This window comes from Rhodamnia argentea, chromosome 6 (assembly GCF_020921035.1).
Source record: "Rhodamnia argentea isolate NSW1041297 chromosome 6, ASM2092103v1, whole genome shotgun sequence".
NCBI lineage: Eukaryota > Viridiplantae > Streptophyta > Magnoliopsida > Myrtales > Myrtaceae > Rhodamnia > Rhodamnia argentea.
Genome location: NC_063155.1, coordinates 31,453,785 through 31,478,497, shown reverse-complemented (window position 1 = coordinate 31,478,497; position 24,713 = coordinate 31,453,785). Strand labels below are relative to the sequence as shown.

General features: G+C 41.3%; 5 protein-coding genes across 7 annotated transcripts; 3 read left to right on the top strand and 2 right to left on the bottom strand.

Annotated features, from left to right (window-relative positions):
* Nucleotides 1–327: 327 nt before the first annotated feature.
* Nucleotides 328–2,967, bottom strand: LOC115745921 (nudC domain-containing protein 2). Of its 3 annotated transcripts, none has more exons than XM_030681546.2 (5): nucleotides 2,745–2,967; nucleotides 2,497–2,645; nucleotides 2,331–2,379; nucleotides 1,916–2,058; nucleotides 328–820 (listed from the first exon to the last, which is right to left on the bottom strand). In XM_030681546.2, the coding sequence occupies exons 1-5, from the start codon at nucleotides 2,791–2,793 to the stop codon at nucleotides 605–607; spliced, it is 606 nt and encodes a 201-aa protein (XP_030537406.1). In that variant the 5' UTR covers nucleotides 2,794–2,967; the 3' UTR covers nucleotides 328–604. The 3 variants fall into 3 exon arrangements, with proteins under 3 accessions (XP_030537406.1, XP_048136231.1, XP_030537407.1); XM_048280274.1 differs by having other exon boundaries at nucleotides 328–708; nucleotides 2,745–2,966; XM_030681547.2 differs by having other exon boundaries at nucleotides 328–691; nucleotides 2,745–2,956.
* A 4,844-nt stretch (nucleotides 2,968–7,811) lies between these two features.
* LOC115746002 (vacuolar cation/proton exchanger 3-like) lies at nucleotides 7,812–11,059 on the top strand. Its single transcript, XM_030681679.2, has 11 exons — nucleotides 7,812–8,173; nucleotides 8,334–8,401; nucleotides 8,503–8,531; nucleotides 8,674–8,870; nucleotides 8,967–9,188; nucleotides 9,673–9,789; nucleotides 9,911–10,027; nucleotides 10,142–10,195; nucleotides 10,308–10,424; nucleotides 10,517–10,607; nucleotides 10,706–11,059. The coding sequence occupies exons 1-11, from the start codon at nucleotides 7,892–7,894 to the stop codon at nucleotides 10,762–10,764; spliced, it is 1,353 nt and encodes a 450-aa protein (XP_030537539.1). The 5' UTR covers nucleotides 7,812–7,891; the 3' UTR covers nucleotides 10,765–11,059.
* Nucleotides 11,060–12,788: 1,729 nt separating this feature from the next.
* LOC115746005 ((S)-8-oxocitronellyl enol synthase CYC2-like) lies at nucleotides 12,789–13,953 on the top strand. The gene has a single exon (XM_030681682.2). It carries the CDS (start codon nucleotides 12,832–12,834, stop codon nucleotides 13,951–13,953), a length of 1,122 nt encoding a protein of 373 aa, XP_030537542.1. The 5' UTR covers nucleotides 12,789–12,831.
* A 2,372-nt stretch (nucleotides 13,954–16,325) lies between these two features.
* On the top strand, nucleotides 16,326–17,753 carry LOC115746008 ((S)-8-oxocitronellyl enol synthase CYC2-like). The gene is made up of 2 exons (XM_030681691.2): nucleotides 16,326–16,353; nucleotides 16,632–17,753. The coding sequence occupies exons 1-2, from the start codon at nucleotides 16,326–16,328 to the stop codon at nucleotides 17,723–17,725; spliced, it is 1,122 nt and encodes a 373-aa protein (XP_030537551.2). The 3' UTR covers nucleotides 17,726–17,753.
* A 545-nt stretch (nucleotides 17,754–18,298) lies between these two features.
* LOC115746000 (protein DAMAGED DNA-BINDING 2) lies at nucleotides 18,299–23,888 on the bottom strand. Its single transcript, XM_030681677.2, has 11 exons — nucleotides 23,384–23,888; nucleotides 23,190–23,280; nucleotides 22,327–22,454; nucleotides 21,555–21,677; nucleotides 21,368–21,456; nucleotides 21,164–21,284; nucleotides 20,921–21,012; nucleotides 20,039–20,168; nucleotides 19,599–19,847; nucleotides 19,315–19,511; nucleotides 18,299–18,806 (listed from the first exon to the last, which is right to left on the bottom strand). Exons 1-11 carry the CDS (start codon nucleotides 23,621–23,623, stop codon nucleotides 18,581–18,583), a joined length of 1,686 nt encoding a protein of 561 aa, XP_030537537.1. The 5' UTR covers nucleotides 23,624–23,888; the 3' UTR covers nucleotides 18,299–18,580.
* Nucleotides 23,889–24,713: the final 825 nt, after the last annotated feature.

Here is a 24,713-nt window from a genome sequence, read left to right as displayed (position 1 = left end):
TAGGAGAAAAGAATGATTACCATCCTTGCCTGAGAAAACCAGCAAACATAAACCCATGAACATTCCAAACCTAGATAGTCGATTTCCAAACCCAACATAAATTCAGTCTCTTAAAACCAGAGAGCACCATCCTTCACGCACCAGAGTTCTCCAAAAAGATTTCTTTACGAGAAAGGTGGCAAAATCAATAAACCCACCCCCCTACGAAGGAAATAATCGAATAACCACTCTAATAACAGAATGACATCGAGTACAACAGGTTAGTCAGAGCTTACCCTAATAGCAGGAGCACGACTTGTCATCGCTGCAAGCGCACAAGGAAGCAAAGACAGGTGAAACACACAACTTTGTCACTTACTAATTGTTTATGCATAGAGTTGCATAGAGACAGAAGATGGACAGAAGAGTTTCACCAGCTTTATCACTCACTAATTGTCTCCAAATAAAATTACACTTGACAGAAAACATTATCCAGAACATGCGCGAATTATCCAAGCGCTACAGTTGGAAATGGTGCACGATCCAGGTTAGATCATTTTATATACCAGATTGTTAGAAGTTCATATGGAAGCTAATAAAAGTAACCATCATGGAAAAAAGATTGTCAACCAGACTGAATACCACCCATAAAGGTCCTTGGATCGGGACAGTTGCCAGTGAATTGAGCTTGAGAGAAGTCAAATCCTGGATTCTGCACAAAGAGATCACCTTCATCAAGGGACAGTTCATAGAGAAATCTTTGAATATTGAGTAGAGCAGTAGAAAAAGGTTGGAGCACCAAAAAACCAAGTTGGTCAACCAACACCTCATTATTAGGTAACTGCATGTAGTAGAAAAAGGAAAAAATCACAAAGTGTACTAGAAGATACTTGTGACCGAAAAAAAGAAGAAGAAAAAAGTAGAAGATACTTGTAGACAATTAGAGAACTCCGAAAAATGAACTCATTCCACTCGGAGGGTCCATGATTTGTTACTCAGAGACAAGGCTAAGAAAACATGAATTCTTGAGCTCATTCTAATCGCAATTTTCATGATTCACCTTAACAGAAACATTCAGCAGAATCACAAGAATCCTCTCAGAAAAGTACATTAACAACTAAACACACTGGATCGAAAAACTTATATTATCTTTAGGCTCTTAAGGAATGACAAAACTGGTAGGCTGAAAAAGGGGGGAATAACAAGAATTAAACTTTTCAGCCCAATTATACAATTTTCAAGCAGGGTTTCAGTCACGAGACAGAACAAAGGAGCAGAAAGATTTCCTAGAAGATTGTCTAAAAAAGGAAGACAGCAACAAAGCTTTCCCCTAATGAAAATCAGGCATAGATACACTAAAACCATTTTCTGGTAAGCTCGTTGGTATTGGACCATCCAGTCTCTTTCTTTGGGGCAGCAGGTGCTAAGGTGATGCATCATCTGTGGAGGGGAAAGGGAAGGAGGGGTGGCACTGCCTAAGGATCCCAATCAATACAAAGCCAAAATAGCTGCCTTTTGAGAATCCTAATGTAAGGCAATCTAGCGGAGCAAACCAAGTGCCAAAGCACTAGTACGCTGATGCAATAGGATACAACGTGCTGCTAAGCATTATGAAATGTTTCATGCGAGGAAAGGATACACGAATCAAACAACAAAAGCACATAAAATTCTCAGTGATCTTTGCAACTACTTTCTTGAGGACTATTGCAGTTCTTGCATCTTAAACTTCAACATGCATATGAAACTAGTATTGATGAGCATGTTTGACCAACAAGTTTCTTTTGCTAAAACATTATGCTAACCAAACACTCACAGCTTAACTCATTAAGTATACACTTACCGCAGAAGGCCTCGTAACATTAATAGCATAAGGGGAACTAACAACAACCTATAAAACAATGAAAAACTAATTTGACTCGAAAGCCATAACAATCACCTCTTCTTGAAATCTCTGAAGCATGAGGCGTTTCTGCTCCATGTCAGACGCGTACGGATCTAGCTGACCCTGGCCTTGTATTGGAGAAGACCATGTTTGACCTTTGTCCCTCTTCTGAAGGGTTATATGCATTATATCATCCTCTACACCAAAAGAACATACAACTAATCAACACAACATGCAACAAAATGATTTTAAGCTCATTTGCATCTGCTGCTGCACTCTAACAAATTTCAATCACAATAACACTTCAATTATGTGCAGTCACACCAATACATACTGAAGAGAAATACTTTTGTAGGTTTCTTCTGCAATGAGCAGCAACCATAAGCTGGGCTTGACATAAACTTTCCTATTATGTTCATTCCGCATAATACCATAAAGTGCTCGAACAAGAGAAAAAAAGAAGCAGTACCCAGAGTCCAGAAAGAACAATCTGTCTTCACGGGGCTCGTCAGGTCGTGCTAACAAAGCAGGAAAACAAAAGGGCCATCAATGGAACAGCACAACTTTATTCCCAAATACCTCTAAAATGAGGACAAAAAAAAATGAGTGTGAGAATTGAGGAAACAATGGCTGACATTGAGATAAGGAGGGTTGCCTTTGATGCCAACTTCAACGTGCTTGGACTGAATCTTGCAGTAGAATTGCTTGGGATGAACATTCGGAGGCAATTTAATATACATGTTAACCTCTTCCAGGGTCTGATCCCATTCGAACACCGTTTGACCTGTAGAATACAAGGGGCGCACCACGAAGCAATCAAAAATTGAAATCTCCGGGCACTCCAATATCCCCCAAATGAAGAGAAAGACAAAGCGGAACACACCGTTGTGAGAGAAGATGTGGCGCTTCTCGGGAGCCAATTTCTCCGCCATGATCCAGTCTACAGAGCTTCGGTTGCTTATCGCCTCCGCGCTCTCCTGCTTTCAGCGATTCTGTTGTGTCGGGTTCGGTTTTACTCGTTGGCGTCTCTTCTGGAAGAGTCGCCCGATGCCCCATGTCCCGAGCTCCAGTGGATCTCTGTCGGGCAAACTTTCGACCAGATACAAGGTCGACCCATTACATGCAGATCCGAACTATCTTGGGCTTTGACAGATTTGAGACCGTGATCCAAGACAATATGGCCCAGATTTGAGTGGTCCGGGAAACCCAAAATCTGAGCCCATTCACAATCTAACATTTCTGATCCTTATTTGGAAGTTTAAGTTATGAGCCAGCTAAGTATATTTATCGCGACATCCCATGTGAGACTCCTTTGTTTCACACCTCTTACATGTGCACCCAACACATCCTGGCTTTAGTGGCTCATGAAAAATCAAAGACTAAAGCTTGGTATACTTCAGAAAAGTTCCGACGCACGACACAATTGATTTGTTTCGATATTCAACACAATTATAGCACGACCCCGTTTTGGGTTTTCGAATTTGCATACCTCGAGAGTGTACCCAATTGTTACCGAAAAGCTGGATATGTACTATTGATTTACATGATTGTATTGATGGCATTATCATTACAACAAAGATGTGCCATGGCGAAATGCATTATGTCTCTTGAGATAAGCTTGTTTTTGTTTTGATCCGATGATATGCTCCGTAAACCTCGGTTGTAGATACCCACTGGTCTAGTGGTAAGGAAATTGAGAAAATCGTAGGTGAAGGGTTCGACTCCTGCGCATTGCAAAAACGCAGAGCAAAAATCCGAGAGAAAAAGAGTTAGAACTATGACATTAAAAAACAAAAACCTCGGTTGTTAATGGAGGAATCGTGCTCGAGCGAGGGCAACCTTTTGCTTTCAAAAATATCAACTCATTTTCCAAATGTGGGCCATTCCACTTCAATTGTAGCTATTCAAAGCATACAATGAAAGAAAGTCCGAAATATATTATACTTGTACCAACTCGGTCTTAAATTTTTCAATTTGGCCAATTAAATCCTAAACCTTTTGACAATTTATCAATTGAGTCATTTCAGCCAATTTAGGCCTAAAACCATTGACGTGGAACGCTCGCCGGACGCAAAGGACTAGCCCAATCTCACCGTCCACAGTGAAAAAAAAAAAAAAAAAAAAAAAAAAAAAATTCAAAATTCAAAATTCTTTAAAAAATATTAATAAAAATTATTCGTGTCAGCACCGTTCATGCCACATAGAGTGGTTGGTGTTCATGTCAACGATTTCAGGCTGAAAGGACTCAATTAGCAAATTGTCAAAAGATTTACCTTGGCCAAAGTAAACGATTTATGACCGAATTGGGATGAGTGCAATAAGTTTAGGAATTTTTTAATAATTTTTCCCCACCATAGATATTTCTGGGTTCGGGTAATTCATTAAGATCGGAGAAGGAGCAGTGACAAGCTCCTGCTACCGACACAACATCCATTGAACATTAACGTCCGTTCGCTAATTATTTCAGAAAGAAAGTTCTCCACTAATCTCACGACAAGTACTCAATCCTCGTATTGCCATGCAATTCATATATTGTCGAGACGTTGCTTCGCGTAACTAGATTAGGGGAAACCATATGACCCAAGCAAGAGCTCGCTAGAAGCGTGAATACAGCAATGCTTAAACTTAACAAGGCCTCAAAATGATGGATGGAACGAGAGAGGTCGAGAGGAAACTTCGTCCGACTTCTTCTCCTCCAAGTCCACAACACAAGCGACCAAAAATGGCAATGGCAGCTTATGCAAACCCCTTTTTCCCCTACTTTCATTTTCGTCTCCAGTATTCTGGGATGAAGAAGAGAAAGAAAACAAAACAAGTAAGTCTCTACAGCGTTTTGATTCGCTTGGACGATGCCCGCCTGAAAATTTCCGGGAAAGTTCTACATCTGGCGTACGGCCTGATTCTTCTTCCCCGCATAAGCTCTCGAATAGACACTTTCGTTCCTCTCCACGAGAAAATACACACCTTCCCCCCTTGGCTCTCTCGCTCGCCCTATCTATGTACGTATCGACCAGATAGATTAGGTTCTCGCATGCCGCACCAACAGAGGAAAGTACCAAACAAATCATAAATATATTGCATTGATACCAATTTAATCCTAAACATTTTTTCACATTTGTAGCAATTGAGCACATTCGGCCAATTTAGGCTCAAAATTGTTAATATGAACACCGGTCATCCTAAGTGACGTGGTCGGTGCTTTCATTGTTTTTTCGTTCTTTTTTGTCATTTTATTGTTTTTTTTTTTTACTGTTATGTTGTCCTTTCATTTTGGCCGGCGAAGGTCGCCGGCAACCCTCACCCAAAGCCGATGTGGCTGCTAATTTTAATACATAACTAAAAAATAACAATGAATAATGAAAATTAAATTTAATAAATTATTTAAACAAAAGTCTACATCTGCGCCCATAATACCACATAGGACAGCCGACGTTCACGAAAGTAATTTCCGGCCTAAATTGGCCGGATGGACTCAATTAGGATAAATGTGAAAAGTTTTTGGACTAAATGTGTTCAATTAAAAAGCTTAGGATCAATTGGTATAAATGCAATAGGTTTATGACTTTTTTGGTACTTTTCCATGCACTAATATGCTTATTTTCCTACAAGTTTGGCTGCCAACACTACAATCAACCCTTAACCTCAGGCATGCAGTACATGCAAAAAGAGATAATCTATATTCTATATTTTCCGACAATGCAGCGAAGTATATCAATAGAAGATCCCTCTTTATAGTTGTGATATGAAGCACACCCAAGTTGGAAGTATTTGGATCTTTTGGTTCTGGAAAATTATTAGCTGACGGTTACACTGTGCGTGGCAATATGACCGTGCTATACTTATCATCAAAAGTTGCAGATTTTTTTTTTTTTTTTTTTTTTGTTGTTGTGTGCCAGCTACAAAACAATTTGTGGCTGGCATGCAACGATCAGCATAGCAACACCCAATGCTGTATCTCCCTCTTGCAATATAATACTGATGCTTTCATTAATGCCAGAGAGAAATTCTAGGTCATTTTCCTCGATCTGTATCGAACTACGCTCGATCAATGCAGGACACCTTCATACTTTGTTCAATGGCCCTTATCGCAAGATAGACGCTGTTACTTATTGCACACGCGCACCTCATGCATGGATATCATGCTGCAACAACAGCTCGATTACTATCTTTTATCACTATCGGGATCTCATTACGGAGGTTTGTAATTTCCCGGTTGATGAAGTATGCCTACCAACCTCACGGACCGGGTTAAACACATGCCCTAAATAGAGGACTGATGTCGTAATGAATCGAACACAATGTGTCTTGCGTCTAATGCATCCACATGTTCGATCCTTAACCACTAAGTCAATTCTAAATGATTTGAGTCTAATTTTTCTTTTTTTATGATTGTGCATTTGTATACATTTGCACGTCGTAGACATTTCTGTACGTTTGTGTGCCCGATGCATATAAATACTTCCGGCGCACTGAAGGCAAAGATTTCGAGGAAAGAACATAATAGATAAGTCGTGATCATTACAACGATGAAATAGTTTTTAGTAAGTGTTGTAGTTTTAGATGAGTACAAAGATTTTGTACATCTAGTTGTAGCTTCCTGTGCCGTGTCAGTTCATTCGCGAGGCAATCGCTATCCTTCCAAAGTAGTTGTCTACTTTGATATGCGGAACCATTGAAAAGAACAACGTTAGGATGGACAGTACTCATTTATGAAAGTGATAATTGACATGTTATTAATGAGTGCTTCAACATCCAGTACACTAATATTGCGGATACAAGCCGATTCATAAAGTATATTTGCTAGACAGCCCGCCGAAAAACTGTTTACACAGGTTCGGTTGAATTGACGGCATGTCTCATTTGCAATAATTATCTAAATCTAAAGTTATAACTTGCATAAACATGTTACAATTATGCCAATTTAATTTTAAACTTTTTTTTACCAAAAAAATCATAAACTTTTTGTATTTGTGCCAATTCAGCCTATGCAGTCTAAAATTATTGACCTAGATGTCGGCCATTCTACGCAACGCGGCCAAGGCCGATGTGGATTATTTTTTATAATTATATATATTTTAAAATTATTTATTTAATTTAATTTAATTTAATTTTCTTTTTTTGGTTCCCTTCTTCCTTTGGCTGGGAAGGAAAATAAAGAAAGAGAAAGAAAAGAAAAAATAAAAAATAAAAAAGTTGAAAAATATTAATATATTATTAAAACATGTCCACATCAACGCCGTCCGCGCTACGTAGTACTATCGGCATCTACGTCGGTGATTTCCGATCCGATGGAATGAATTAACACAAATGCAAAATGTTCAAGTCTCAATTGGCCACAAAAAAAAAAAGATTTAAGATTGAATTGATATAATTACAATAAGTTTACGAAGTTTTTTGGTAACTTCCCCCACTAAAACAATACAAGTTTCTATATAACTTCTCTAGATTGAGACTGATTTTGTCCACCAAATCACTCGTAAACTGATTTAAAGCGAATATAGCATTCTCGAAGTCCCAGCATTTGTCAATTTTCATTCGAAATACTCGATAAAGCAGCAATTTCTTCTTCTTCTTCTTCTTCTTCTTCTTCTTCTTCTTCTTTTGTTTAAATGATTTTTACTGCTTCTACAAAAAGCTGCTGACAAATGGGTATATCGGCACCCACAGCAAATTGACGCATTCAAATTGATTTGGTGTCTTCAAATTTATTTTCTTATCTGTGCGCTACAAATGTAACGCTTAAAACACGTAAATGACACAACAATATATGGCCAACTTCAGGCGTGCACACCACCAAAAGTCCAGCACCTGCCCGCCTTCATCCTTAAGTACGTGTAAATTCATGCAAGAAAGAAAACAAGATTGGAAAATTCCAGGAAGCTGCTCTCCCTGATCGGTACACTTCGCTTCTTGCATCGACGTTTCTATATATAACCACCTCAGCAGCCCGTGCCACAAAAGAGCCTCTTCGCATTTAATATCTCTCCATTTAAACTAATTAAGTACGTATAAGGGCTGAGGACTATTTCCATGGATTCTCAAGAGCCGTGGAACTTGGAAAACGGCGGCGCTGACGTGAAGGGTTTAGAAAAGGAAGCATCCTCCGCCGATCGACGCGCCCCGCACAGTACCTCGGCTTCTTCGGTCCTAAGGAAGAACTCCGATCTGATGCTTGTGCCGGCCAGGGTTCGATTCCCAGTGCTCAGACAAGTGTTTGCCAATTTGCAGGAGGTGATCCTTGGGACCAAGCTCGCGATACTCTTCCCGGCGATCCCGCTGGCGGTCGCGGCAGACTTTTACAAGTTTGGAAGAGTGAGTGCAATGTTCATGAAAATGGTTGAAAAGAATAACAAGCCACTGTCTAGATGGTCTCCACCGCGAAGATTGGCAGTACCTTACAATGTGTCTCTGAATACATCCATCACCTAATGAAATGAAACTGCTTAGTGATAACATTTTCCATCTCTCCTAGGCTTGGATATTTGCTCTGAGCTTGCTCGGCCTCACCCCGCTCGCCGAACGAGTCAGCTTCCTAACCGAGTAAGCAGATCTTTACCTAGAGTGCTTACAGGAAAAGATAATGACAATCGACAGTACACTTACGTTTATCTAACATTGTTCTTTATGGTTACTCCTTTCAGACAAATTGCATATTTCACAGGCCCAACAGGTACATGTTTCTCCGTTACCAACGGTTGTTAGCGAACTGTGACGATTTCTTCTTTCTTCTTCCTTAAATGCGAAATAATTTTTTGGCTTCTAAAGTGAGGGAGAACAACTGACGTAAATGTGATCGATGGGCTTGATTCTAGTTGGGGGGCTACTGAACGCGACGTGCGGGAACGCGACGGAGCTTATCATCGCGTTATTCGCGCTCCACCAAAATAAAATACATGTGGTGAAGTACTCACTTCTGGGCTCGGTTCTCTCTAACCTCCTCCTCGTGCTGGGGTCATCTCTTCTCTGTGGAGGCTTGGCCAACCTCAACAAGGAACAGAGATACGATAGGGTAACGCAACACCCGCATTGATCACATTGATTCGATCGAGATGACAAGTTTGTCTTACCAATTATGTTTTTGTTCCTTGGATCATTGTCTGAACAGAAGCAGGCTGATGTGAACTCGCTCCTTCTGTTACTGGGGTTGCTGTGCCATTTGTTGCCGTTGATGGTCAGATATGGAGGAAGCGGCGGACCCGGCGCGGCCTCGATTGCAGATTACACGCTTCAGCTGTCGAGAGCCAGCAGCATTGTGATGCTTCTCGCATACGTGGCTTACATTGTCTTCCAGCTTAAAACTCACCGGCAGCTGTTCGAGTCTCAAGAGGTGACTCGCAATAAACATTCTGTCCCGTTGGAGGGAGCAAGTATTATATGGTACCCGATTCCTGTGAGAATAATTTTCATGGATCGTTAGATCGTGTGGGTTTCACACGAGGCTCATCCGATCCGATTCTTGTGAATTGGACTCCACATCGCATGAACCGGCCCTCAAGTTCTTAGCTATATATGTACATGTGCATGCAACAAGTTCTTAGCTATGTACTAGGAGAACACAGCTTTTATAGGCTTTAGGTAAGCTCTTGTTAGCTGTATGTGTACATTCTTGGCAAAACTATGATCCCATAAATTAACCAAAACACGTGCTAAGTTGTAGTCATGATTCCATTTCCGCAGAACTTGACTTGTCCATACATAGTCTCTATTTTGCCATAAAGATACGTATTTCAAATGTATAATCCTTCTAAACCTTCTTTGAACTAATGTATCATAATGTTCCGATGGTTAATTTGTTTAGTCATCGTGATCAGGAGGATGAAGAGGACGGGGAGAAGGCGGTGATAGGATTCTGGAGCGCATTTTGTTGGCTGATCGGCATGACAATGATCATAGCTGTATTATCCGAATACGTCGTAGGCACGATTGAGGTAACCACACATCATAAAAGTGAAACCTATGAAGGACATTCCATACATTAGTTGCTTTCATGTGTCGTGTGTTTCCATCCAATTCATGTCGGCCGTCACGAACGCAACCTTGCAACCGCAGGCCACGTCGAGTACCTGGGGGATTTCAGTCAGTTTCATCAGTGTGATATTGCTACCGATCGTTGGCAATGCTGCGGAACATGCTGGTTCCATCATCTTTGCCCTCAAGAACAAGTTGGTATGTTTTAATTGTCGCCAAGTTGGAAATTCATCTGAAGTATATGGTCGAGTTGGTAGCATATGTGTATAGGCGTGCACGTCTTTTCACTTCCATTTATTTGTTTTGTGGCAGGATATATCTTTGGGAGTGGCTCTAGGATCAGCAACTCAGATCTCCATGTTTGTCGTAAGTAGTGAAAAATCCTAGTTTCACACGATTTGGGTACTAAATAGGATTTTGAAAATCCTAACTTTTTTGCAAATTAGCCTAACAAAATCTTTGTCGTTGAAATTGTCAGGTTCCGTTCTGTGTAATTGTGTCCTGGATCATGGGCACGCTTATGGATCTTGATTTCAGCCTCATCGAAACTGGTTGTCTGGGCTTCACCATCTTGATCACCTCCTTCACCTTACAGGTTTTCTTGATCTGTTCCCCCTTCAGCTTTGGTTAAAAACAAGAATTAGTATTAAGACATTTAAAGTGACCGTCTTGGTTCTGTTTTCGCAGGATGGAACGTCGCATTACATGAAGGGAGCGGTTCTGTTCTTATGTTACATCGTCATCGCGGCATGCTTTTTCGTCCAGAAAACTCCCCAGAGTAATTTCCTAGCTGAAATCTTGCCTCGACCGACATAGTTTCTCGAGTTTCACTCCCCAAGCGGTAACAATTTCACCTCCTAAATTCTTATGATGCAGGTCCAATGAATATCTCAAACTTAGGAGTCGAAGCACCAGCTGGAGTCTCATCAGCTTAGTCGGATATATTATCGGAGTATGAAACCAGAGACCGAAATAAACTGGCGCATTTATCTTGTAGATTTTGTTGATTAATCCATTCGTTTTCGACCCGACATTGTCATGTCCATCTCTTAAATGAATTTGGCGAGTATTTTGAGAAGGGTCTCGGCCCATCCTTGACCTTGCTAGCAGAGAGACCGAAGGACAGACGCGACGCATCGCATGTTTGTCCCGGGAAAAGGCAAAGAGAGCTCCATCGGAAATGTACGTAGGATCTGTCATCTGGCAATAAAAATCGATCCCGATTTGCAATAACCAGATGAAATCGATGCCAAGTTGGACATCTTCTAATTTCAATCCGGACCAAATGACAGCTCTTTTTCCTCTTTCTGTTTAATTGCAGAGCACCAGAATCTCCTCTCTTCGTCTACTCTATAATATTTGAACGATTCTGGCAAAATCCATCAGGAATATATTCAAATGTTCTGGAGATTCTACACGAGGACAGAGAAAATAAAATAAGGGAATCAGTTGTGTTTAAGAATGTATTGATGGAGATTACGCAGTGTGCAGAGAATCACTGAAGCCTAACAAGCAAGAAAGGAAGATCACGTGGGTCCAGTCCAGGATAGCTTCCTTCAGGAACAGGGCTTCGGTCTTTCTAATTTCTATACAATCCACGATGCCCACGCACGTATATTTTACTCAGTTTATCGCTTCAGGCATCGTATTACGCTTGCTGCTCATTTCCTCCTTCCATTGGAATGCGACCCAACAACGTGAATCGTTTATTACAGCGAACGCCATCTTCACATGTATTAAAGAAACAGACTTGTTCTTAAGGCAGTACATGTGCCAGCGTCGTCCAAGACATGGACTTCCTGAACTCCAAGATCGTGCTAGGCAAGATGATATATTTTTTGTTCTCTTTTCTAGGAAATATAACAACGATGAGGTTATGGGCAACGGTGTGGCTGCAGCTTATGGCCGGATCCTCCACGAAAGATATCCTTACATAGATCTATCAAAATGAGTCGTTCGTATAGTGAGCTGAGTTAGTTATATTCAATACATGAGTCATAATTGAATTTAAACATAATATGAATATTAAATGATCATAGATGGATCATAAATGAGTCATAACCATAAATGAATTTATAACTTACTTAATCCAATTCATCTCTACAACTCTCTTTTCATTCGATCTTCCGATCAATCATCACACGTTATAGAAATACGGATCGAGTCGAGTATGAGTTATTAAATTTAAATAAGTGATAAATGGATAAAATAAATTTACATAAATTGGATCATTTACTGAGGTGAATTAAATTCGAATAATTCGTTTGACGGATCTACGGTATAGGTATGTAGACCCTAGATGCATGCCGACTCAATATGATCACAGCTTTTATTTGTTTTAAAATTCTTTCGTACCCATAAAGCCAGCAAGTTTCGCGGCCGTCCTCGCTTTCTGCCAGCAAAAACTGCCAGCAAACGTTTTAATCCACCTTGGAATGAGCGCTTGAAAGATTATCGAGATTTAGTCAAATCAGAACAGTTCATTTGCACGCGAAACAGGATGCGCATAGAAAAGACTAGGCCGCCTAGCTTACGTGCGAAACATGATTGACTAGTCCATCCCACCACACCAGGAAAGAGCTTTGCCTTAGAAAGTGTTTTTGTCATAACAAGAATGGTATTGATCTCGGAAATTGCAAAAAAAAAGAGGAAGACGCGGTAGAGTTGCCGATTAGAATATTCACGGGGAATGATGAATGAACCAAGAGATGTTGCTCATCTTAGCAACAACTAGCATCTTATTTTAGTGGCAATGCCGAAGGTGCGATGGACAATTCTGGAAACAATCCTAAAAACCCTACCTCAAAAGAAGATAAATTTTGTAAATTTCGATGACGTGGCGCTTGTCAATCACTGAATATTTTCTCCTCTAACAGGTAGGTCCTAAGCCCCCTACAAATATGATGTTCACGTCCATGAGTCTCTCCATGTGAACAAAAGCTCATAAGCTCATATTAAACCCCCAAGTGTTGTTTGCCATTTCTGAATCACTTGCTACACTAATGGCATCCGATAAATCTCAAAGAACACAATCGGTGGCCGTCATCTTCGGTGTCACTGGGCTTGTGGGCAAAGAACTTGCCAAGAGATTGATCTCCAAATCTGAATGGAAGGTCTACGGCGTGGCTCGCCGGCCGGAGATTGCATCCATTCAGAGTTGCAATTACCGCTTCATCTCTTGCGATCTACTGAATCCCTCGGACACCCAACAGAGGATGTCGAGTTTGAGGAATGTGACTCATGTGTTTTGGGTCACTTGGGCTACTCAGTTCCCATTGGACAGCCCAGAATGCTGTGATCAGAACAAGGCCATGATGCGCAATGCCTTGGATGCAATCCTCCCCAATTCACCCTCACTCAAGCACTTCTCGCTTCAGACGGGGATGAAGCATTACGTGTCCCTTCAAAACCCACTCGATGGACAACAAGTTTGTTACTACAATGAGGACTGCCCAAGGGCGAGCGACGCGTACAATTTCTATCACCATTTAGAAGATTTGCTCAAGGAGAAGTTGGCCAGCAAGGCCGGTTGGTCCGTGCACCGGCCCGGTCTATTGATTGGCAGTTCCAGAAGGACCTGTTATAATATCATGGGATGTTTGGGTGTGTACAGCTCTATTTGTAAGCACCTTGAGCTACCCTTTGTTTTTGGAGGGACAAGAGAGTGTTGGGAAGAGGTCTTCATTGATGGCTGTGATGCTGGTCTGGCAGCTGAACAGCACATATGGGCAGCCACAAGTGAAAGCGTTTCTTTTGCCAATGGTCAGGCGTTTAATTCCATTAACGGGCCAAGCTTCACATGGAAAGAGGTCTGGCCTGCTCTCGGCGAGAAGTTCGGAGTGCGGGTTCCTGAGGACATGTTCTTGGAGGATCAGTGGTTCTCCAAAGTCATGGCCGATAAGAAAGGGGTGTGGAGGGCCATCGTGGAGAAAGAAGGGCTGGTGCAAACGGAAATGGAGGATTTGGCAAATTGGGATTTCCTGGACATCGCGTTCCGGTGCCCGGTTAAAATGCTCGGGACACGGGACAAAGTCGACCGGCTTGGATTCACCATGCAGTGCAAAACATTGGATTCAATGTTGAATTCCGTTGATTGCATGAGGCAAGAAAAGCTGATCCCTTAGGCTTTGCTTTGGTCCTTGGCAATTAGGGGAGAATTGAGGTGCGCCGCTCACTAGCTGTGCTGCTTCAAAAGAAATCCATAAACGAGTTCAAAAGCCACACTCAGAATGTACTGTTGACCGCTCAAAGGTGTTCCTTCGCAAAGTTGGTGTCTTTTATTTTTATTTTTATTTCTTTTTTGTTTGTTTTTTTTTTGTCTGAAGGCGTCTTTTCTTTAACTTGGCTCTAAGACATGCTTGTCCTGATGTACTGTTGACAAGCGTACGATTGTAATTTGTGGATCCCACATCCTACTTGGATGGTTTTCTCACCCCGCACGGGTGAAACCAGCCATTATGTTTTACGTAAGGAGTCTTCTATATCCATCCTAGCGAAAGCCGATTCATTAGAAGACCATACAAATTTGGCTTCAAGATCAAAATTACAAAATGTTATTTCCTCCTCCGACAGTCAATCAAGATCAAAATTACAAGTAGCCAAAGCCAAACAGAATAAGTCAAAATTTTATCTGGAGTGAGGAAGGCGATGAGCAAAAGCTACCTGCGTCAGGAGTGGGAAGAAACCAACAGTCAAAAGAGTCACAAGTTAAACTGCCCGCATGGGGATGGATGTAAGCTGACGAAACATCGGAAATCAGCTCCAGGAAATCTTGAGCTTAGCGTTTTAGCTTTCCGCTTGCTCTTACATAGCAACTATTTCTTACTGAACATGGATCTTTTCCCCTTAGAGCTGAATCCGCCGCAATCAGAATCGCCTTCACTTTCATCACCAACGTTCTTCCCCGGCTTCTTCCTCTCCGCCTTGCTTTCTCCCTTCTTTTTTCGCAAAATCGTGTTTTACCTTTTGTTGGAATTAATTGATTTGAATTAATTAATCCACCACCTTTGATGCCCATGAACATGCGATGTACGCCCATGATGTACAGTAATAGTCGACACGCGATGGTTCGACCCCACGGATATTTAAGCGGCGTTTTCCGATTTTCGTGCAACTTTGCTTGTAGAGTATTCGACAGATTTTTCCTCTCTTTTTTCCCCCTTTTTTCTTCTCTTTGAAAGGGTTTCGACCCGTCCTTGTCCTTGCTAGTAGAAAGACCGAAGTAGGGAAAAGGATCTCTCTAGCGAAGAGAGCTCCATCGGAAATGTACGTAGGATCCGTCATCTGGCAATAAAAATGGATCCTGATTTGCAATAACTAGCTAGATGAAATTGATGCCAAGTTGGACATCTTCTGTTCAATCCGTACCAAATGACAGCTCTTTTTCCTCTTTCTGTTTAATTTCAGAGCACCAAAATCTTCTCTCTTCGTCTACGCTATAACATTTGAATGATTCTGGCCAAGCCATCAGAGAAATATGTTCAAATGTACTCATTTCCTCCTCTTATTCGATTGCGACCCGACAACATAAAATCGTTTACTAAAGTGAACGCTATTTTCACATGTATTAAAATGAATATACTTGGTTCTATGTTAAGGCAGTATACGTGCTGGCGCCATCAAAGACATGGACGTGCCGGCGCCATCAGAGACATGGACTATCTAAACTCCAACTTTTCAGGAGACATTTTAAGCAAGATACTACTTTTTTGGGTTATCTTTTCTAGTAAATAAAACGAAAATGAGGTTCTGTACAACGGTGGGGCCGCATTAGATTCGTCAAACGGATTGGTTGGGTAGAGTAAAAAATGGTATGACCTAAATAGATTTATCTAACCTATTTTGACTAATTTCCATGCAATGCAAATCTAATAACTCATGTCCGACTCAATCGGTATCTCCAGAACACTTTTCATATTTGACTCAATTTAAGAGAACTCATACCCAAACTGAAGTGATAAGAGATCGAGTGAGCGCGAGATCGAAAGAATATGAAGAGAGAGTTGTAGAGGTCAGTTATGTCTAAGTAAGTTGTAAATTCATTTATGACACATTTATTGAATATAACATATCCATATGATAACTCTGTCCATTATATATGGATTAAGAAATAAGTTTACGACCCATTTTGTCAGATCTAAAGTGCAGCTATTGTCCGATCCTCCGAGATAGACACTCTTGTATAGGGTATAGGTATGTCGACCCTAGATGCAAGCTGACTCAATATGATCACGGCTTTTACTTATTTTAAAATTCTTTTGTAACCATAAAGCCAGCAAGTTCGCGGCCATCCTCACTTTCAGCCAGCAAATGTTTTGATCCTCCTTAGAATAAGCGCTTCAAAGATCATGGAGATTTAGTCAAATCAGAATACTTTATTTGCACGCGAATCAGGATGCGCATAAAAGAGACTAGGCCTAGCTTACGTACGAAACCATGATTGACTAGTCCATCCCACCACACCGGGAAAGAGCTTGCCTTAGAATATTCATGGGGCATGGTGAATGAACAAAGAGATGTTGCTCATCTTAGCAACAACTAGCATCTTATTTTGGTGGCAATGCCAACGGTGGAATGGACAATTCTGAAAACAATCCTAAAAATCCTCCCTCAAAAGATGTTGAATTTTGTAAATTTCGGGCTCTTAACAGGCAGGTCCTAAGCCCCTAAAAAATGTTCACGTCCATGAGTCTCTCCATGTGAACAAAAACTCGTAAGCTCATATTAAACCCTCGAGTGTTGTTTGCGATTTCTGAATCACTTGCTACACGAATAATGGCAGTTGATAAATCTCAAAGAAAACAATCGGTGGCCGTCATCTTCGGCGTCACTGGGCTTGTGGGCAAAGAACTTGCCAAGAGATTGATCTCCAAATCCAAATGGAGAGTCTACGGCATGGCTTGCCGGCCGGAGACCATGCCCATACAGAGTTGCAACTACCGCTTCATCTCTTGCGATCTCCCGAATCCTTCGGACACCCAACGGAGGCTGTCGAATTTGAGGGATGTGACTCATGTGTTTTGGGTTACTTGGGCTACTCGGTTCCCACTTGACAGTCCAGAATGCTGTGACCAGAACAGGGCCATGATGCGCAATGCCTTGGATGCAATCCTCCCAAATCCTTCCTCGCTCAGGCATTTCTCACTTCAGACGGGGATGAAGCATTACGTGTCCCTACAAAACCCACTTGATGGCCAACGAGTTTGCTACTACAATGAGAATTGCCCAAGAGCAAGCGCAAGGTACAATTTCTATTACCATTTAGAAGATTTGCTCAAGGAGAAGTTAGCCAACAAGGTGGGTTGGTCCGTGCACCGGCCCGGTTTATTGATAGGCAGTTCGAGAAGGACCTTATATAATATCATGGGATGTTTGGGGGTGTATGGCTCTATTTGTAAGCACCTTGAGCTACCCTTTGTTTTTGGAGGGACGAGAGAGTGTTGGGAAGAGGTGTGCATTGATGGGTCTGATGCTGGTCTGGTAGCTGAACAGCACATATGGGCAGCTACAAGTGAAAACATTTCTTTTACCAATGGTCGGGCGTTTAATTCCATTAACGGGCCAAGCTTCACGTGGAAAGAGATCTGGCCTGCTCTCGGCGAGAAGTTCAGGGTGCGAGTTCCTGAAGAGATGTTCTTGCAGGATCATTGGTACTCCAAAGTCATGGCCGGTAAGAAAGAGGTATGGAGGGCCATCGTGGAGAAAGAAGGGCTGGTGCAAACGGAAATGGAGGCTTTGGCAAATTGGGATTTCCTGGACATCCTGTTCCGGTGCCCGGTTAAACTGCTCGGGACACGGGACAAAGTCGACCGGCTTGGATTCACGATGCAGTGTAAAACATTGGATTCAATCTTGAATTACGTTGATTGCATGAGGCACGAAAAGCTGATCCCTTAGGCTTGTTTCGGTCGTTGGCAAGTAGGGGAGAATGAGGTGCGCCACTCACTAACCGTGCCGCTTCAAAAGAAATCTGTTAAAAAAGTTCGAAAGCCACTCTCACAATGCGCTGTTGACCGCTCAAAGGCGTTCCTTGACAAAGTCGGTGTCTTTCAAAAATTGTTTTTTTTTGGGGTACTGGAGGTGTCTTTTATTTAACTTGGGTAAAACATGCTTGTCCTGATGGACTGTTAACAAGACTACCTAGTGGGTCCCGTATCATACGATTGTAATTTGTGGATCCCACGTCCTACTTGGATGGTTTTTTCACACCCCACGGGGGAAACCAGCCAAATGTTTTATGTAAGGAGCCTTCTATATTCATCCTAGCGACAGCCGAATCATTATTAGAACATACAAATATCGCTTCATATTTATCGTTGTGAAAAACAAGCGACCGAACACAAAATGTTATTTCCTTCTCGTGAAGTAGGTCACGCCGACCGTTTCTCGCAACAATATATCTTTATATAGATGTTCTCATGTGCGTACTTAAACATCACACACCAAATTTGAGAGACGGGAGAACAGACTCGAAAATATCAAATCGGACTAGCACAATGTGAACTCGTAAGCACATCATCGGAATACTACTGTCCCCCAAGATCAAAATTACAAGTAGCCAAAGCAAAACAGACTTAAGTCCAATTTTCATCTGGAGTGAGGGAAGGTAATGAGCTAGGCTACCTGCGTTAGGAGGGGGACACCCGACAAAGACCGAACAGTTAAGAGAGTCATGAGTTAAACTGCCTGTATGGGTATGGATGTCAGCTGACAAAACATCCGAAAATCAGCTTCAGGAAATCTTTCTTGAGCTTAGCGTTTAGCTTTCCGCTTGCTCTTACATATCACCTCTTTCTTACTGAACTTGGATCTTTTTCCCTTAGAGCTGAATCCACCGCAATCAGAATCGTCTTCACTTTCATCACCGACATTCTTCCTCAGCTTCTTCCTCTCCGCCTTGCCACAGAAAAGAATTTTCCTTTCTTCTTTCTTTTCCGCAAAATCGGATTTTTCTTTTGGTCTCCAAATAAAAAGAGACCTGCAAATTCACCACAAATTGTGTTGAAGCAATTATATACCTAAAGGAGATATTTCAATACAAGGCCTCCTAATGGAAGGAAAAAAGGAGATACATTAGTACAAAACAGTGCAGCAGTTTTAAACTTCTACAATACTAAGATAACAAGATAACAAGTGTTGTGCAAGTACAGACAACATGAACATTTGACGAGGGAAGCATGACATCAAAAGGACTGATGCAATGATTCCAAGTCCATCCAATTTGGTTCATTGTACATAATAAAAAGCATAGATGATGGTCTCAACTCCAACCCGAAAAAAAAAAAAAAAAAAAAGAGCGCAATATAAGATGCCAACAATGCAAACAAAGCCTGAAAGCATGAGAAAGATTTTGAAATGATCTTTAATCATGGCAAGACAAGTCTCACAACGAAAATAACATGCATAGCCAAACCATAAAGTTAACGTGAACCGCACTTTTTGGAGAATTATTCCTACGTGTAAAATTTGGGAACTTGAATCCAAACCTTGAACTACCCGATGCCAAAACATCATCCCGGGGATGGAGCTTGTTCACAGGACTGATAGTTGTTACATTTGGATCCATGACCTCGGCAACTAGTTGTCCTGTGCCGGTATCAATGAAATCAATGGGGTGAAGAGCAGTTCCATTGAAATTCTCACTTATATAGCGACCAATGACGGCGAGAGTCTCTGATGAATCCTGAATGACGAAGTTATCTCAATCTCAACATTCGGCTGAAAGTGAATAATGTAACAAATAAGTGCTCTGAAATTGAATTTGACACACCTTTGGATCCCATTCAGCTCGAAATGGAGTCAAATGTCTGTTGAAGTCATGACTATGCACTATTTCTCTGCTTGGCAAATCCATATCGCCAAATATTGAATCCCATATCCGGAGTCGATTATCCTGGGCAGTAGTGAGGATTTTGGTTCCAGACATAGGAGAGAAATACGCAGAGTTGACAACGCGTTTGTGGGCGAGGTCGTAGAGTGAACCCCCTGCTTCTAATTTACGCATGTCCCATAGACGAGCCTGATGTGAAGAAGCAATATATCATGAAGAGACTACATACCAATAAACCTATAGAAGAATCATATTACTAGGAGTCTAGGATCTCAAGTTCCTAATCCAATTCGACAGGTCTTTTACAAATTAAAGAGACTATCAGCTTGCTTGCAGGAGAAGAGAGCAACATCAACAAAATGATTAGAGTACAAACTCACAAAATGATCATTTCCGCAACTCAACAAAAGATCTGGTTGAACAGGATTACAGTGCAGTCCAACAACTTTGCTGCCTTTCTTGTGTATCAGAACTGCCTGTCCAGTCTCGTTGTTGGAACGGGTATCCACCCTGTTTATGGCATGAGAAGAAGAAAACCAAGTTCATGCCGTCGTAACGGAGGAAAAATATCACGTCATAAACTACAGTGACCATATTCCTTGAGTGCCTTAGAATGATCTATTTCTTTGATTTGTAACCATTACCTTCTCCAATTGTCTTCTCTGTCAGTGACCATATATTTTAGCACTAAAAACTTGTGATGGTTTCGCACAGTTTCAGTGGTTCTTCCGCTTCCAGGATAAATTCTCCCATTTGTGCCTCATAAAACAAGTATTTACGCATGCATATACATGTGTACAAGGAAAGAAAGAGAGACTGGTGAAAAGAGGGGGTGAGAGTGGCGGGAGTGGTGGGGAAACCAGAGAGCAGCTACTCATTCAATTACTACAACACCCTTCAATTGAATCAACTGAGTTTTTATAGGGGCTAATGTAGGAGATTTCATGGACAAATTCCATTATAAATAACCGCTTACAGTTCTTTCAATAAATATAAAGACATAATCTACGAGCATAATTCAAAGCGAAGTCTAAATTAAAGGCTGAAATCACCCAACTGATTAACAGGCCAACTCCAAATTATACTAACAACAAACATAGATACGCCGTCATGTATGGACCTTCCAGGGACCCTAAAGTGTTTGTGATACAAAATGGTACAGATATGCATGAAGGACACAATAGGAGCACATGAAGACGTGATTAGCAACGGAAGGATATGAGGAAACCCCCTTTGTACACTGTAATAAGAATAATACTTACAAATACAGGAGACCAAAATTATCAGCAACAAGCACAAGACCTCGCTCTGCATTCACATCCATTCCGTAAAGCATCCTCCAACTGCTTGGGCCCTACAGTGAAAAAACCCTCTTGCCTGATATGTTTCACACCAGTTGTTTCAAAGTTCAAGCATTCATAAGATCCACTTCTCTTCTCTCTTCTATTGTTTCTTAAGAACATGTTAAATGGACCTGAAGATTCACAAATTAACAAGCTGTTCACCTGCCATCCATCAGGGTTAAGGTTCATCAGAGACGATGAAATTCCAGTCTCAAGATCAGTGTAACTTATAGTTCCATCTGAAGATGCAGAATAAATCATACCATCATTTGTGGGATTAAACCTGTTAACATTAAGGAAGTTAGTATCTCAGTTAAGATACTATGAAGAGAATAAATATTGAACAGGAACAGAAAAATAAAAAACCTCATGTTGTTGAGTATACAGGAGTGAATGGTCCCATAAACTACTTTCTCAGACACTTCATCAAAATCCCAGACTCCAAGTTGTCCTTTCTTTCACAATGAACAATTAAAAGAAGGTATTAACATCAGCTAGAGAAAATAGTCCAAAATCCAAACAATCAAATTTTTCGACTAAAATTAAGCCTGACCTTGTCTCCAGATATAAGAAGGTTATTGTTTCTTGGGTGAAACTCCAAACACGTGACCCGTCTGCTGTGGTATCTGATAACTGCACAACTCACTTGATCGGGGATTACATAAGCTGGTTTGCACTGTGGTGGCACATAATTGGACACACAAAATAGTTATCAGAATTAAATGACGAGACACCCAAGCAATTGCGAACGTGATATGACATATATACCATCAAAGGCAAAAAAAAATAAAAGAATCATTACACTGCATTCAGATGGAAAACAACCTAAAAAACTCAGTTAACACTCAATATCCAGATATTGACTTATCCCCACGCTCAATTATAGAAAGGCCAAAAGCAGATCATTTTCACAAGCGGGAAAATTGGACTAGTACACAAAAGCCAGGCAGATGAAAAGAAGGCATCATTACTGCCTTAACTTGCCAGATTGAAAAGAATTGTGAAACCACCAAGACACTGCCAGCTCAGACACATTAAAATTTGAAGATGCTGATTGGCACAGATAATTAGGCTATTCCTCCTTAGGCTACTTCTGAAGTTGTACCATTCCAAATAGTGCCCAATCGTACCTTTCTTACCAGTAAACCCATGAATCAAACTTAATAGAAGACTACATAACTTACAGCCTCAATTGCATCAAATGTCACAGGAGAAAGAACAATTCAGTACAAAGAATCATGATTGCTGTATCATTGCTATTAATTGCAATTCCAGAACTAAAAACCGTTAGAAGCATACACGATAAGTTCTATCTCATTACTTACTTGGCGAATTCTCGGAATGAGCTGGCGCTCAAAGACATAATCCACAGGATTTTGAGTATTTCTGTGGGGTGCTGGGACAACCCCATGCTCAGAAGCCACTCTATGGGGACATGTCACCGTAGTGTGGCCTTCAATTAATCCAATTTGTAAATAGTATTATTAACCAGTTACGAAAAGTACAAAAAGAATAATTTTAACCAGTAAAAGTCGAACATCCAAATCATGTCAAATCAAGACTAAACTATCATAAGTTAAAACGTCAAACAGGGATGTGCATGCACCTTTAGTTGTGAGAGAGAGTGAGTTTGCCATGCTAAATTGAGGAGAAAAGAATACGATAATACTAGAGAGCTTGCTTGAGGCACCAGTACAGATGCGTTGATGAGAAAGCTTGGGGAGATCTTTTCAAATTGAAACAGAAAAACAGGACAGTAAATGAGGGAAAAATTCAAGACAGTTACTTTAGGTTGACATGACAAAGTGCATCACCACATACAAAGATAGAAGCTTTCGTTGATTTGCCGTAAACACTTTATTCTTTGTTGTTGGAAAAATCTACGAACTTGTCAGGAAGAGTCATACAGAAAAATTCACTCTAAGCATCCACACAAAATTGTCTCGACAATCGGCTGTCACGGGGTGCATAATTTTAATGAGTCATCAATAATAAATAACTGCGAAAACATTAGACAGGACGACCAGCATGAATGACTAAAGAGAAGGGGAAAGAAACCATTTTACTGGTAATGAAAAGATAAAGCACACTGCACTGACTTCTACATCCATAGATGATCCTAGCACTACACAATCCGGTAGAAACTAGAGATTAGAATATACAAAAATACAGGAAGGAGAACAATCACCAGGCATTTTGCAAAGAAAACACGGTTTCATAGGACAATCGATGTAAGTAGCACCCTTGAATCCTGCCTCGTGACCCGGCCTTTTGCAAACCTAATCACACAAACAAGAACATATACGATCATGTGACAATCCAAAGCTTTGATTAACTGGGAAATAGACTGAGGAAAAGCAAGAAATAGCAAAAGGGGCTCACTTTGCAAACTTTCTTGAGACTAATGGTGATGGGTGCTTTGCTTTTCTGCTTAGCATCCATCAAAGTCTCTTCCTTTTTGTCTCCATTTTCACCCTCCGGAAGTTCTTCTCCTTCTTCTTCCGAGGTTTCTGGTTCTGGGCCATCTTCACCTTCATCGTCGTCGGAGGAGCTTTCTTCAGAGTCTGCGCCCCTCTCAATCACCACCTTTGGAAATGCAGAATTTCTCCTCCTCGTCATCATCCTTCCGCCAAATCAATGCAGAAGAGAACGTGTGATGATGCGTCCAAGCGATAGGCGGCAAGTGGAAGCGAGACAGTCGCAGATTTCGAAGCGACGGAACCGACTTAACGAATTGAAGGGAAAAACCGAAGGATGAGAGAGAGAGTGTGTGTGTGCCCGCTCGCTTCTGATTGATGGCCGACGGGGCGGGGAACACGGCGGGATGGTGACGTGGCCTTTCATGCGCCGTTGCTTTCTCGTTTATGCCCTCCAGTGCAGTGTCACGACCGTAATAAAAAGAGTCTTCGATGGGCCAGTCGAATGACTGTTGATATGACATCCATAAATGCTCTTCAGAAAGAGCACAAATGGCGGCAATGAAACTGCATAAACCTTTCGACAAAAAAAAAACGACATAAACCTATGAAAAATACACTCCTTTATTTAGCATTTTGACCATTTTATCCCTTACTTTTCCACCTTTCAGCATGCTCATACCACGAAGACTCAAATGTGGGGCCCATTTGTTTTCCCTATTAGGCTATTTTTTATTTGTTTCTTCTTTTTTTCTCTTCTGCTCCATCCATCCCGATACTGTGTTTCTGTGATTCTAATCTTCTCTTCTCCGTTCGTTGCACGAACAAAATTTGAAACTTTCTTCACGAACTCTATTCCACGATCTTGTGCTTACCGACGAGACGCCACGGTTCTTCATGCTTCAAGACTCGTGACATCTCCGGTGCTTAGCGAGATCCTCCTCTTGGGTTTTACGACCAACTCCACCCTCGGTTGCAAAACCCATCTTGTTCAACCTGCTCCGTCGTCCTCCTCTATTGGTTCTATGGTTTCTTTCTTCAAATCCGCTCTTGTGCCAACCAAGTGTTTGATAGAATTCCCCTTGAAGTCTTTACTGCGTGCTTTTTCCTAGTTTCCGGGATGGAGTTTTGGTTGCTAGTGTTGTTCTACTTGTATTGGAGTCTTTCTCTAGTGCGGGAGCATCTTCAGGGTTGTCTTCCTTTGCACTCCGAGGGTGTTTGCACGAGCATAACCAGATCAAGGAATAGTGAAAGCCAAGCGGATGATCTCAAATCGCGTTTCGATGCGGAAGCAC

Bases quoted from the DNA above. Each gene is read 5' to 3' on its own strand.
- LOC115745921 (XM_030681546.2), bottom strand. From the start codon at position 2,793: ATGGCGGAGAAATTGGCTCCCGAGAAGCGCCACATCTTCTCTCACAAC. The intron at 2,059-2,330 runs GTACTGCTTCTT...CTTTTGGTGTAG, and splicing joins TTGTTCTTTCTGGACTCTGG to AGGATGATATAATGCATATA. The intron at 821-1,915 runs GTGATTGTTATG...TACTACATGCAG, and splicing joins TTCAGAGATTTCAAGAAGAG to TTACCTAATAATGAGGTGTT.
- LOC115746002 (XM_030681679.2), top strand. From the start codon at position 7,892: ATGGATTCTCAAGAGCCGTGGAACTTGGAAAACGGCGGCGCTGACGTG. The intron at 9,189-9,672 runs GTGACTCGCAAT...CATCGTGATCAG, and splicing joins AGCTGTTCGAGTCTCAAGAG to GAGGATGAAGAGGACGGGGA. The intron at 9,790-9,910 runs GTAACCACACAT...TTGCAACCGCAG, and splicing joins ACGTCGTAGGCACGATTGAG to GCCACGTCGAGTACCTGGGG.
- LOC115746005 (XM_030681682.2), top strand. From the start codon at position 12,832: ATGGCATCCGATAAATCTCAAAGAACACAATCGGTGGCCGTCATCTTC.
- LOC115746008 (XM_030681691.2), top strand. From the start codon at position 16,326: ATGGTGAATGAACAAAGAGATGTTGCTC. The intron at 16,354-16,631 runs ATCTTAGCAACA...CTCAAAGAAAAC, and splicing joins TGAACAAAGAGATGTTGCTC to AATCGGTGGCCGTCATCTTC.
- LOC115746000 (XM_030681677.2), bottom strand. From the start codon at position 23,623: ATGATGACGAGGAGGAGAAATTCTGCATTTCCAAAGGTGGTGATTGAG. The intron at 21,285-21,367 runs GTTTTTTATTTT...TAATGTTAACAG, and splicing joins TGTATACTCAACAACATGAG to GTTTAATCCCACAAATGATG. The intron at 20,169-20,920 runs GTAAGTATTATT...TGCCATAAACAG, and splicing joins AATTTTGGTCTCCTGTATTT to GGTGGATACCCGTTCCAACA.